Genomic DNA, 14903 nt, shown 5'->3' on the forward strand with positions numbered 1-14903 from the left:
AATTCAAAATCGCTAGAGACTACATTGAAATACTTTTTTATTCATATAGATGCCGGCCTTCCCCCGGACAGGGGGTATCTAAGAGTATAATAAGATGCGGATAAATATTTATTCTGAATATACTTATTTCTAATACATAAATGAGAAAAGATGACACTCACCACAGCACTCCTAGAGCTGCCTGTAAAGTCTTTGAACGCTTCCAATATCTGGTCCCTCGTCTTCGTAGTTTTGAAGTCCTTAGTACTTGTGCCATCAGCTTTTTTAACACCATCTATTCTGAAGCCCAGTGTTGCTGTTGAGCTGATAGTTTCTCTCCATATCATATACCTCGGTTTGGTTACCCCTTTGCTCCTATGTTCTTCATCTGTAGGCGCGGCTGGATCTATTTGGATCATCTTCTCATACATATCCTGAAATAATTTAAAACTAATTAGGCATTCGTATTTTAGACTTGCAATAATAGCACTATTAATATGAAGTAGCAGCTAATTTATTCTCTATTAAATAAAACAAATAAAGCTTTATATGACTTTAAGTGTAATAAAGATTGAATTGACGTATGTTAACACTCATAAAATAAATAATCTTAAAATTATATTAACTGCGATAAAAAGGTTACAGTAAGTCAAAGATATATTTAGCCACAAACTTTTTTTACGAAGTACAATTCTGTCATACGCTTTTGCATAACTATATATAGGCATACAACGGAAACTGATAATATTTTTTTGTTATTGCAAAATTTACCATTGCACGCACCTTGACTTTCAAAACAAATAATTGTCTTATTCGTGTAGCGCGTCTAACATTACAAAAATATACCTACTTTTCTTAATTTTGTCTTTTCTTTTGCTTTGGCCAGCTCCTCTTCTAAGTATGTTCTTACGCCAATTTTGCAGTCCATGACACAGGGACAGTCGAAGTCACTTAGCAAATCTTGCAGTTGTAAGTATACTGTTATATGGTGTTTAAGGAAAGTACAACATAAACCAATATTATATAAGTATATTCTAGAATAATTTAAATCACTTCCATAGACAGTTTAACTGCTTCACAAATTTACTAAACTTGACGTAGACGTAATAAATTGTAGGTAATATTATACAAATGATCTAATTTTAGAATTTAGATAAACCAATATTTTTTTCCTTAAAAAGTTTGAATGAATGAACTGAACGCAAAATGTCCAGTATAGTTGAATATATCTATAAATATGTGTATATATATATATATATTTATAGAACAGGGGGCAAACGGGCAGGAGGCTCACCTGATGTTGAGTGATACCGCCGCCCATGGACACTCTCAATGCCAGAGGGCTCGCGAGTGCGTTGCCGGCCTTTTAATAATTGGTACGCTCTTTTCTTGAAGGACCCTATTTTCATATATAAAGAAAAGGATACGTTCTCCATCATCACAGGTGACTTGACCCTTATATTCAGGTACGTATGGTCGTAGAATGTCCTTCATTAGCAACTGAAATTAATACAAAAGGTTAAATTGATATTTCGAAAAATATAAGTATGAATTTAAAATAGAATAGATATTCGTTCATTGAACTCAAAATTGAACTAAAAATAATGACGTAAAGTACAAAAGTTTATTGACGTCAATCAGTGAAATAACGAAAATCCAGTTCGAAAGTCATGTGATAAACCTCTATCGACAATTAAAATTGTTTCGTCAGTATTATGTTACTATGAAACAAAAGCTATTTTTATGATCGAACATAAAATCCTTAATTACGATTTTATTTGACTTTCTATACCTGTTGTCATCATACTCTGGATCGTTATTTATTTACGCTTATTACGTGTACATCTAAACTTCTTTAACAGTTAAAAGTACGATATATACTAAGTCTTAAAACAAGTTTTTTTATTCCATTTAAAGTGGGATCCAATTATGAAAATTTAGAATTTAAACATAGTAATACAATTAATGCTGGAGCCGACTCTAACTAACAATAATTTTGCCGGGAAATAAGGAATTTCGATAAATATTGGAATTTGTGAAATATATTGACGTAATGACGTTCGCAAAACTATTCGCATCATTATGATGACATAACACTACACATAAACATAACACGGTATCATACGATGTAGTAGCAATTATGGAAATTACAGTAATGGGACTACAATTATTTTTATATAACTATTGTACAGCTGATTTTTGCCCTTGTACCTGTGTTGTTTCAAAAAAGGCAAAAAAATTCAATAACAAAAAATGACTAAAACCTTAATTTTATGAAAAAGCATGGCCGATAACTTTCACTTTTAATTATTATTTTTTAAATATGGTATGAACCATTGAGTTCAATGGTCAATACGGTAAATAATGCATAATTGTGTACCGATTTTCCCAAAGCTTACGCAATCGAATTGAAACAAGGAAATGTAAAAGAGGGTGTGTATGTCTTCACTTTCATAACGTCATTAGTTTAATATCATTTTCCTGACGTGTTTCTAGTGACTTCATGGCGATTTAATTATTACTGATGATTCATATCGTCACCATTCATAAAATCTCACTTTTGTGTGACTTGTTGAGATTATTCAAGAACTTTAGAACGTCACATATGCCTTTTTCCTCTAAGATTTCTACTGATAAATTATTATGTATACGTACGTATCAAGTAAGTTACTTAACTAACCACAACTATGAGTAATAGTTAAACAAGATATTCATTTATTAAAAATTAATTCCTAATTAGTCTAAATTAACTAATAACTCATCTGGCTTCACTCTGACAGAGAGAGACGAAAGGTGGCACTTCTACTCAAAACATTTTTCTCACCTTAAAGCATCGTTCTTCTTGTGGGCTGAGTTTCTTAAGTATCGTGCCTTGATCAGGGCCCGCCTTGAAGTTTCCCTGATGACCAGCTAATTGTATCCAAGGATACCGTTGCTTCTTGTACGTTTGAAAGAAGGGAGTCCATTGCACTATGTTGCGAAGCTTACGCCATCTCTCTGATTGCTGGAAAACACACATTTTACTGTTAATATATGCCATAGATTTAGGAGTTGTTAATTTCTTATGGTTTTAATATTGTTGAATTTGAAGTTTATTATAATATGTGTATAATTAGATGTCTTTATCCTTATTAACCATACATTGCTCTAATGCGAGCCCTCTGGCATTGAGGGTGTCCATGGGCGGCGGTATCGCTTAACATCAGGTGAGCCTCCTGCCCGTTTGCCCCCTATTCTATAAAAAAAAAAAAATACAAAACCTTTAATATTTTCAGGAATTAAACTAATGTTTTAGATTAAAAAAATCAAATAATATAGGATCGTAACTACATTTAATAGTGACTAATGATAAGTACACATAAACAATTCAATAAATATTGAGGCAGTGCGAATTGTAGTAATAAATAATAATTGTCTTGGAATGCATTCTACAAAGTCAAACAGACACCTTACGCGTTAGAAAATCTCGCAAAAACAAATGACGTAAATAACACGACAAGGTTAATACATATGGAATTGGAAAAATACCGAAAAATAAAATTACAATTAAAATTTCATTTCGTTTGACACACTGCAACATAAGCTTATAATCCAGCACGCTCCACAAACGAACACGTTAATTCCCCTCAAATTAATTTTTGAAATGACAGTTTACATTGTTTTTATTGAAGCGAATATTGTTCGTTATTCAAATTATGTTAGATAATTAACCAACCTTAGAATGCAGAACATAAGCACAATACACCACATCCATAAATTCCGAGATATTAACACAAATATTTCCCGCCAACATGTTAACTATCACTGAGCACTGCTTGTCAAGTATGGTCTAAAGCCTGTCGCACCATCAAGTGTAACGTGAAACCGCAACCTCGCTAATATAAATGGATAAAATTGAGTCAGTATGGCGCTATGACGTCAAGTTTTGCGAACACTGGAATTTACACGTATTTGAATTTCGATCGTCAGTCGTTTTTGGGAATATTACTAAATAATTGGGTTTATTTAGCTCATATATATGACGTCATATTTTAAATATAACTATAGTGGAATTAATTTAGGCCCTAGCTTAATTTATCGATCTATAAAAATTCATGATTAAAATATACGTTTTCACAGTACGCGTGACGAGAGCACACTGACAGGTTACAGTAGGAATGGCTTACCTTCATTAATAATACATTTTATTGATATAAAGGAGGGTATTGACACTTTTCGAATATTAAGAACCTAAAACACATTATACTGATTTTTTATAACAGTAATAGCGCGATTTAGTGTTCTTGTAATGTACTAAAAAACATTTAAAAGAACTGTTCTAGTCCTGATTCAATTAAATTTCACCCCGAGTTTTCCCTTAACATATGAATAAGTGTTTATTGCACTCATAGAAAGAGTATCCTTTTGTGATTGGTGCACAGCCAGGCTTTGAACTCACGACCTCAGTGTTAAGAACCTCACGCTTAACCAGCTAAAATATCAATTGTATGAATGTATAATATATTATAACTTAAAGTTTTTTATTTTAATTAAACTGTATATTAACTTGGTCATACCCTAGGAAGAGATTCCAAGTCCCCAAACATGCGCTTTATTGGAACCCGCTAGGAAGCGTGGCCGTCTCAAGAAAACCTGGCGTTGTGGTTGTTGATGAGGCAAAAAGAGCCGAAAAGCCAAACCCAATTACCTATATCAATACATTATTGACCATCTGAGATAGACATCTTATTCCAAATATTGATAAAAGTATGCCAATTATCAATCAACGGATTGTAATAGCCATCTGTCGATACAAGCTATCCATGGTAGGTCGGATCGGTGTATGTGGTTCAACTGTGCCAATATCCTAGTTTAAGATTTTACCGCACACCAGTTTTTAACATAATTAAAAAGCTATTTGATATGTTTTAAACATAGACATTTATATTTTAATATTATTTTTACGGTTTTATTTACTATCTATATGATATCGATCGACTGTCACGGTCTGGTCTCAGATTGTTTTCAATTTGAGATTGTGGATTAATTATTGGGTTCGGGTGTTAGAGGTGATATATGAGGCTCAAGACCGAACGCGATAGAGTCTCACTAGGTCCTTTGTCCCATCCAGGAGTTATAGGACATTAAGTCAATGTGTATATACTTTGTTATTGCTTTTAAATATTGAATTGAACCAGTGACCTAAATACTAACTAGTTTTATTTAGTCCGTTGACATTGCTCCCTGAACTCGGTTCAATAAATCTTATTCCAATCAATTTAATCTTGTTACCGAGATGGGCATCACGTGTATGATGAATGATTTAGAAAAAAATATATATTTTCTTTATATTACACATCCACGCATGTTAGTATGTTTGTGGGATGTAGTTATGTTTCTAAATAATGTTATTTAAAAAAATCAAAAAAGTGCGTTATTTATTTCATTGAAATTTGCTTAGAAAATTGCTGGAATTTGAAGTAATACCTACTATGTATAAATATACTTTAAATCCATCAATCCATTAGGGTATATGTTAAATGTCTTCGTGATTATACACCCATGACATATTTATAAAATAAGATAAACAAGGTAATACGCTAAATAAACAGGCTGCGGCGTTGTCGAGTTCCAACAGTAATAGGTATCCCGAATCCAAAGTTTTCGTATGCTATGTATATACAGTTCTTTCAATAACCATCGACATTGGTATAGTCCGCATCTTAACATGAGAACGCAACATGGTATAAAACTTTTATTTGTCTTTGGAACCAGTAAGACTACTATTTAAATCCTTATTTTTTTCTTTACCTACAACTTCGTAACACATATTTGATTCGAGCGCTGTTTAAAATCGTAAATCAACCAGAAAAATTCGTGGGAGCGTCATTAGACGATATGTTTGGCATTTATAAAAAACTTAACTTATTATAAGGAAAAAGTAAACTGGTGCCAATTAAATATTTATATCTATTCTGCCCCGTACTCTATATACCAATTGTGATCCTGATCTTTCAATGTTGGGGTTGGGTAATTAGTAATATATATTTTTTAACTACTATCATTATCAATGTTTCAAATGTTAATCATAATGAGGGTAATTAAAAAACAATGTTCGTGCTTAATAATTATATTAATTACTTGTGCGTCATATTGACGTCGTTAACTGTATTTTTATTCGTTACTTCGATGGCGCCAGCAGATCTTTAGAAATATGTCGTCTATTGTGTACTGTTATTGGCTAGTTCTTATTGCGGATTTGGACAAAGATAAATGCCTTACTTATTTATTCCTCTTATAAAAATAATAACAACGCATAATTCATAATAGATAAAGAAATACATATTAAATGCTAAATGCTTCTAACTCTACATTTACTTGGAGTTCTCAAATCAAAGGCGTGAAATGGACGAGAAGAACCTGCATTTTTTGTTTAACACAATATTTGTAAGGAGCTGCAACCATGCTTCACATGAAATCTGAAGTAAATAATTAATAGTTAATTAATATAAAAAATTGAAAATAAAGATATTCCTCTCAGTAGCCATTATGAAATAGGAGCACGCACTTACATTCTCGTGGGAACAACACGCAAATGCAGTCGAAATAATTATTTAATTACTAAATTAATTTGTTGTGGCTTTTTTTACTATAATTTGATATTCTATCTATTCTTAGGCAAGTGAGGACCATCGTCTCCTCAACAGCCTCTTCCCCCGCCCACTTATAGCGTTACAGAATACCAATTGAACAGCAATTTAAAATAGCCATACTAATTCTAAATACGAATAATCTTAAAACTTCCAACGCCTTATACAATGAAATGCAGTATGTAAATCACAATTTATGTACAAAATTAGACGAAGCAATTATCAGTTTGTATGAGGGTGTCATAGTGTACTGACAAGCTATTAATGAAAAAGGCAGTAACATGATTAGACACAAAAGGGAAAATTTCAATGGTACTGATCTCGTTAAATGCGTACGGAAAATGCCCGTTGCATTGAGAGTCCGTGGAAAAAAAATCGTTGATTGATTTCAGGTGACAGAGCTGGAATTGGAACCGGAGCATTCTACATACTTTTCATCTACTCAGTGGTGAACGTTGGATTATTCAAACCTGCTAATTTTGATTTTATATTATATTTTGTACTGAAATACTTTTTAGACCTAAATTTATTTTAGAATACCAAAATGATGTTACTTGTGTTGACCTGGATGTCCTGATTGATTAATCCGAATTCGTAATATTTAGAAAGAGCAAAAGTTAAAATTTATAGGAAAACAGATTTTTTTCATTGAAGAAAACTATAAGTTTTTAGTTGGTAAATAGTACCATTTACTTTGCTCTCTCAACGAATAAGTATCGCAATACAGTGAGGAAATGCTGTCAGCGTTAAAGGTATATCTCTTGGCTCTCCCCATGAGATGGAAAGAGATGGCCATAGAAAGGCCAGAATGGAGAAGATTGGAGGAGGCCTTTACCACCTGGCAAACGAACACCCAAAAGTGGAAGAAAAAGACAATCTACGAAAAATAATAATAAAATAATATTAATAATGATATATCCGAAAAAAGGCTATTAATAATAATAATAAATAATTCTTAATTATAAATAATTAAATATTTTGATTATTCATTACATATTATAAATATACGAAGATTTTATTCATTTGGTATTAAAACTGGAAAGACGTCATACAAAAAGTCGACCGTTCATATAAAAGTAAACATAGTTTGTATGTCGTGATAACGTTTACGCACAAAAAGTCATTGAATATTTCAACAATTTGTCGTTAATGTAATTTTCACGTACCTGCTTAATTAAATAATGCAATACTACACTTGAACTTCTGTGACTCATCATTGGGGTCGTGTGTTCGATCATTTTCGGCATTATATTTTTTTCATTTTAATTTATTCATAGACACATTACATTACTATAGACATTCTTTCTATGTGCACATTTCGCTCGAACGGTGAAAGAAAACATTACGAGGAAGCCGGCTTGCCTTAGACACAAAAAATTCGACGTCAAATGTCAGGCACAGGAAGCTGACTTGCTTAAAAAAAGAGTTTATTGCCAGTTCTTCTCTTCCGTTCCATGCCCTTGATTTGAGAACTGGCAGGAAATGTAAAATTAGTATAGTATTTAATGTAATATGAATTGTTAAAAATAAAATTGGCGCGGTAAATTGTCTGTGTTTTGTTTTTACTCTATATTTACTTACTTCATTTTGATGACTGTTAAAACTGCTTGTACCTATATGTAATCTCTGTTATATAAAAATAATAAAACTTTTTCAACAAGTAAATTATTATTCAATTACACTGTGCTAATTTGAATACATTGTTTTTGACTTTGCCTATTACATTGACAAATGATCATGAAACAGATACAGAAATTTGTGACCTAATTGATTGTAGCGCCACTGGTTTATTTACAATTGAAAACGTAATAATTGATATTATTTCGAATTGAATAAAATAAATATTCTGAGAATATAAATTATTGAGCTCAGTGTAGGTTTTTAACTGGTGTCTGCAATGAGTCAAGGAATTGAAATTAATGGTCATTGCCAAGTATCTGACCGCAAACACTTCTAGAATTCTCTGAAGATAATTAATTTAATTGGAAATAAGTAGGTGTTGTAAAACTAGAATCTACGGAAAACCCCAATTTTGTCCAATACAATTTTTAATTGCTAATAAATGAAAACGTTTTGGAGAGTTCGTCAGATCACCACCTCTTTAGACTAGTGCAAGAGACGGCGTTTAGGCCATAGAACACTTTCTAATCCGTACTTCTTCTAGACTCGTCATTTCGCGAATCAGGTTTAAGTGACAAGATTCAGCGATGTTCCTAATTAGACTTTTGTAATGTTTTGCACATGCGATCCCTCTGGCATTAAGTGTCTATCTGCGGCATCACTTAACATCATCCTCCTAAACGTGTTCCATAAATAATAATAAGTTTTATATTTTTAATAGGGTTATTTAGGTTATGAATCATCAATCATAAAATATCTTTCACATAGGCTATGTCATTATAAAGTATATTAAGACAAGCGTCCCTAATGTTGCTTATATTATCTTTTTCATTTGAAAATTTTAATTTAATGTTACGCTACATACAAATATGCGCCGAGACTCCCGTTAACGGAGACCAGCGAAGGAGCAGATACGGGTATGCGTTTGAAATACGGCTAGAAACCAATAGAATTTTCTTTTATCGCATACAGACGATAGTACTGGGAAGAAACACATGCCTTAGAGCCAAAAGTCGACGGCTCATGTCAGGCACAAAAGGCTTGCCTATTAATAAAAGCCTATTCACTAAAGTATAAGAAAAGTAAAGTTGAATTGTCTATATTGAGATTTTGGAATGAATTTACATGAAATTTTAACCTTAACATAAATCAAAGCCTTAAAATCTATATTCATGCCGTGAATTGAAATTAAAGGATCGAAGGTGACTTAAACGATTTTCAATATTTCCTCCGGAACTTCCTCTACGAATTGCATATCCTTGTATTTTAGCGATAAAAAATATCTAATATATCCTTACCAGGAATGTATGTAATTCTTGTTAAGAGTATGATGCATTTTTCAAAAACCACAAGCACAGCTCTGTTAATCCCAAAAGCGTTGTTCCAACAGCAAAGTTATTTTTGAATATCGAAATTATATACAAATAAAAAAATCGTATTATACAATTGTTGGTACAAAGATTACCTTATTGACTGTTATATGTGTATATACATACATTCAAATCGAGCATGGGCCAAGTGGCTTCAATGTGGGGCTCTCACCCTTGAGCTCGTAGGTTCGAACCCCGGCTCCGGAATAAATGACAGCAATTATACCATAATTACTTAAAAAATATATAATAATTTGATTTTTATTTAGAGTACATACTTTCCCTCCAGGAGGCATACAAAAATCTGCCCTGAATAGAATTATATACAAGATAAAACAATTTATCAATAAGTGCACTGCGGTGCCTTATACAGAATCTGTTAAGATTGATGAACCGATATCAAGATTTTGAACATAGATAGCTTTTATCCAATTATATTTGTCTATAATAGAAATACATAATTCAAACAAGTTACCCGGCTATTAAAATAAAACGTATTACCGGTAATAAAGCTAAACCTAAAGTTTATTTATTGCTAAACAGTGTGATACAGTAGAAAATATGGCTTATTAAGTCACTGGTTTCTTGCAATTCTTAAAAGAAATATTGCAGTCAATGTTGCGAATTTAATAATGCTGTGATTAGTGACTTATAGGACTGTATTTACTAACAAGGCTTGCCCATAAACTTTCATATTATGATCACTTTGAAGTGAAACTTCTTTTGCGCATAGTGGTAAAATTTATAAGGATGAAACGTCACGAAGCTGTGCAGCGTTTTTGTCGAAGAAAAGGGAGAGAGTGAGACCGATTGAGAGAGAATGAGAAAGGGAGATTGAAAAAAAAATTATACTCTTGTTTAATGCATTCGCACGCACTTTTTGAACTCAGGACTTGTGAGACGTATGGCCCAAATCCCACCTGATTTTGTGTGGGATTGGCCTATTGTAGGGCAAGACTGTCCAGGAAATCACTGTTTAACCTCCGCATAATTGAAACCATATTGTACTGTCTAGGGTAGATATAAGACGGCAAGGAATTCCATTCCTTTATTGTATAAATTGACTAACCAAATTGTTCGGTACGGCACGGGTTTGTCGAAAACGAAGGAGTGAAACTACTTACGTCTTGTGTAGTTACTTTTTGCTTTGAAATATTTTAGTTAAGAATACGTTAAAAATGATCTATTGATTTAAATGTGTTAATAATTTTATTATTAATAAAACACAATTTTAAGTTAACGAAGAATACGTACCGAACTGGTAGTAAATGTTAATTTTGTGAAATAGTGTACATACTTCTACACTATATGACAAAATTACCATTTACCGATATTTTTATTACGGTTTCTTAATATTAGCTAATCAATTTTACACGAAATAACATTTTTTAAATATTATTTTAATAAAACACTAATATTATTGTCTTTTATTAACATAACTTTTACACATTTAAAGAAAAACACTTTTTAACGGATTATAGTTATGTATTATTGTATTTAAACTTATAATTATTTACATAACTATAATCCGTTAAAAAGTGTTTTTCTTTAAAACACTAATATTTTTATTTGACATACTTTATTTTTCAATAATTTCTAACACGATGTACCCTACATTTTCTCTCTAAGTGAATGTTATTATCTGAGAAAATAAAGTATCTTTGAAGCGAACCCTTCGAATAAATTTAATTTTGGGCCGTGGTCTCTACGTAACGCCTAAAATTTCGCAAGCATATCTAAAATTATTAAGTCCTTTGCTTATTTAAAACCTTAGCCAAAACCTCAATATAAAACCTCTTTCAATAGCTAGATTAGCAAATTAAGTTTATAAACATGGTAATGTCAATGCAGGTTAACAGCTCAATTTAAATAATCTTGACTACATTTTCTATATGCGATGACAGTGACACGCTAAATGTAGGCTAAACATACGATTATGGTAAATCACTGGATTTTATCATTTTTCTGATCAATGATATTATTAAGCAATTATTACACTGGAAAATGGCAACATTGAATCAACTATAGTACTTTAACCCATTCCATTTTTAAAATTTGGATTTGTTTGTTTTATTCCCGACAATAGACCAATTTGACGGTTTTTGTCAACTCTAAGGCCGTGTCTTCTAGACCCTATTGTCCACCAATCTTAGTACGTGTGTATAATCTCCGGGATAATCGTTGACACTGGTTTCATTTAGACCCGATTATTAACGATAGGACTAAAACATAAACGAGACCAATAGGACCACTGGATTATTGAAATGAAATGAAATCGTTAATTTGCTAAGAAAGTGATATAATTATATTAATTAATAATCCGCACAATCGACTATATAAATAGGCATGCAAATGTCATAATAATTTATTATTATTAAACCAATTAAAAATTATAAAAAAAAAAAAAAAAATCAGCGGCGTACACAAATTTTTGATCAGATTTCTGTTTCATTTCTAATAGGGAAGTAAATGAACAGCCTCCTGTGCTTTATACACATTCATTCAACGTTTTGTATTGTTTTCCTTCACCGATCGAGTGGTTGTTAAATGCGCACATTGGAAGAAATTCCATTGGTGCCAAGCCGGGGATCGAACCTACGACTTCCGGGATGAGAGTTGCACGCTGAAGCGACTAGGCCAACACTGCTTAAAGATATTGCTAATTGCTATATAAAATTCAAATAATTTCAAACAAGATTCTATATTACTTATAACATTGACGCACACGTTCTCATTACCAGAAAAGTGATAATTAAAAAGAAACATTAAATGTGTTTATGTTGGCATATTTCTTATTAAAAAATTACTTTTAAATCGTTTGACGCAATAAAGGCGGAAATTAGGCCGGTCTCCATTGAAAACAACTCGTGCGCATCCAGCCGAGATCGTACAAAAAGCGAATAAAAAGTTAATTGCGCAAATATATTTAATAAAATTCTACAATTTTTTAAATTATTTCCATCCTTGAAATAAAATTTTAAGTAAGATTAAAGTAACACCCATTTGATTTTGGTTAGGATTTAATTGAACTATTAAATTATATAAATGACTACTTATATGGAAAACTGTATCGCATGTATCGTGTGTATACCTCAGTCCATGGATATATAAATATACTAAAATATATGAGCCGTAAATCTATTTTGACCTTATGATGTTGATTATCTTTCTGTAAGTCCGAATCCCGGTCTGACAGCTCTTACCTTTTTGAGTCTATGACATTCTAGTTTCTCTGTAGGTAATCAGTGCATTAACACCAAAGGTACGAACCGAAACTGTACTGTATACTAAGCTGCAAACGTACTTCCATATTGATAGAATATCGAATTACTTTCTTACTAAACTCCGAACGTCATTAAAAACAGCAAAAAATATTCCGTATTAACATAAATTTTATAAAATCTGCACTGTATATAGGGCACCGTTGACGTCAGCGTATTGTATTGTAACCAAACACGTACAGCCGCTGATTGCAAAAACAAATATCACTAAGGCCGAGGCCGCAAAGACAATAAATTAAAAGATTTAGTTATGAAATCAAGATGTACCTTGACTTTTAACCGGGTATGTTAAAGATGTATTTTCGTATTTTTATTTATTTATAAAAACTTGCCAACGCTCGGCAAACTGATACAAGAACAATAAAATAATTTACGTAGGGCCTGTTTCACAATTTATGTGTAAAGTACCAAATAGCTATGCAACACATAAATTATTCGAAAGATAAAAATTCCGAATAAGATACTTAGCATTTAATGCAAATAGCGCTATCTGACAGTCGTGAAACGCAAAAATACTGTTTATCCTACCAATAAGTAATAAATAGCTTATTTGGAACTTATCCGGACATTGTGAAACAGGCCCTTAATGAGACAATCACTTAGAGGCAAACATTAGCGAAGAGATAATAGAAAGAAATTAAACTATAAAAAATAAACGAAATTCGATTACATAATTTATTAGAGGTTGATTCGAGATTCTTTGTTATTTATGTATTATTATTTTCTCTTTTATCAACGTTTATTGGCTGGGGTACTTTGAGCGCATGGGTGAAGTTGGGCAGTGATGGAAGCTTTCCCTCGGCCTAATGGTCAGAAGCCAGTAGCTCGGGCTAGGTATCTCTGGAGAAACAGAGTGGAGGAGGAACTGCTGCAGTTAAAAGTCAAGAATTGGTGGGAGGTAGAACATGATTGAGAGCAAACTTTGACTTTGGTTGTTCAACGCCATCTTTAAACAATCACTAGTAAAGATTAAAACTTGTACTTAGATTAATATATTTATTATTTTATATTTATTTTTGCGGACAGGAGGCCGCACGCTGTCGACTTTTTGGGACTAAGGCAAATCGGTTTCCTCACAATGTTTTCTTGAAGGAAAACCGGTGAACCGTTTGAGCGTTTGTTTAAATAACACATAGATAGACTATTGGTGCACAGCCGGGGACGGATACGGGGAAGGTGTGAGAGTCGTAATCTGAAGCCACTAAGACAACACTGCTGCACCACAAAGATTTGAATATTAATGAAATAAAACATTTTGTTCTATATTCTTTGAATGACCTGACCAGACACGTATATTACTACAGTGAGTAAATTCGGAGCATATTTCGTAATAACCTCATGTGGGACGCTCTTATCAAGCCGTCTAGACGAATCATAACCTCATTCAACTCAACGTAAACAGTAACACAATTAATGAAAATCATATCAGACATTATGCAAATTACATACGAACTAGAGAACAAGAATATCGAGTTACCACAATCATTTCTATAGCTATAAAATAAAGATTTAATAAGACTGATGTTTGTTAATAATAATACAAATATTAATGTAAATTAATAATGTGGTCATATTTGATAATGTAAACGGATTTTTACGTACTGTGACAAATAGGTGTGACTTTTTTGTAGGCGAACACAAAAAACAAAAGCAGAGGAAAACACTTAAGACTACACACTTGACACTAGAAGTTAATCATTTACCGCCGTAGAGGCACCAGGTGTAAGTACAAGTGATTTAGCCGCCCACGCGGCCTATAAAAATAATAGTAGCCATAAACAACAGATTAGGGTTAAAAACCGCCTTCACCGGGGAAGGCGAGGACCTTTACTTCGTACTTCGCTCCCTCCAGTGAGCTTCCGTCCTGCCCTTCAGGCGAATGACCCCCCCGCGACGGCCCAAGCCGAGGTTCAGGTCTCACAGGAGACGCCCTTGCGCGAGTCGCGGGGAACCCGCCATTTCAGGCTGAGCTAAGCTCGCCAAAACAGCGAGATTCCTTTCAAAAAAAAAAAAAAAACACGTGA

General features: G+C 32.7%; 1 protein-coding gene across 4 annotated transcripts in view; it reads right to left on the reverse strand.

The window, feature by feature from the left end:
* The window catches only part of LOC111002571 (inositol-trisphosphate 3-kinase B), a 56759-nt gene that overhangs the window by 972 nt on the left and 40884 nt on the right, over nucleotides 1–14903 (reverse strand). For all 4 annotated transcript variants that reach the window (XM_045628767.1, XM_045628765.1, XM_045628766.1 and 1 more), the window contains 4 exons: nucleotides 2804–2983; nucleotides 1407–1479; nucleotides 830–957; nucleotides 162–413 (listed from right to left, as the gene is read on the reverse strand). In XM_045628767.1, the coding sequence (XP_045484723.1) occupies nucleotides 162–413; nucleotides 830–957; nucleotides 1407–1479; nucleotides 2804–2983 (633 nt within the window). The remainder of the gene's footprint in view (nucleotides 1–161; nucleotides 414–829; nucleotides 958–1406; nucleotides 1480–2803; nucleotides 2984–14903) is intronic.

This window comes from Pieris rapae, chromosome 6 (genome assembly GCF_905147795.1).
Source record: "Pieris rapae chromosome 6, ilPieRapa1.1, whole genome shotgun sequence".
NCBI classification, from domain to species: Eukaryota; Metazoa; Arthropoda; class Insecta; order Lepidoptera; family Pieridae; genus Pieris; species Pieris rapae.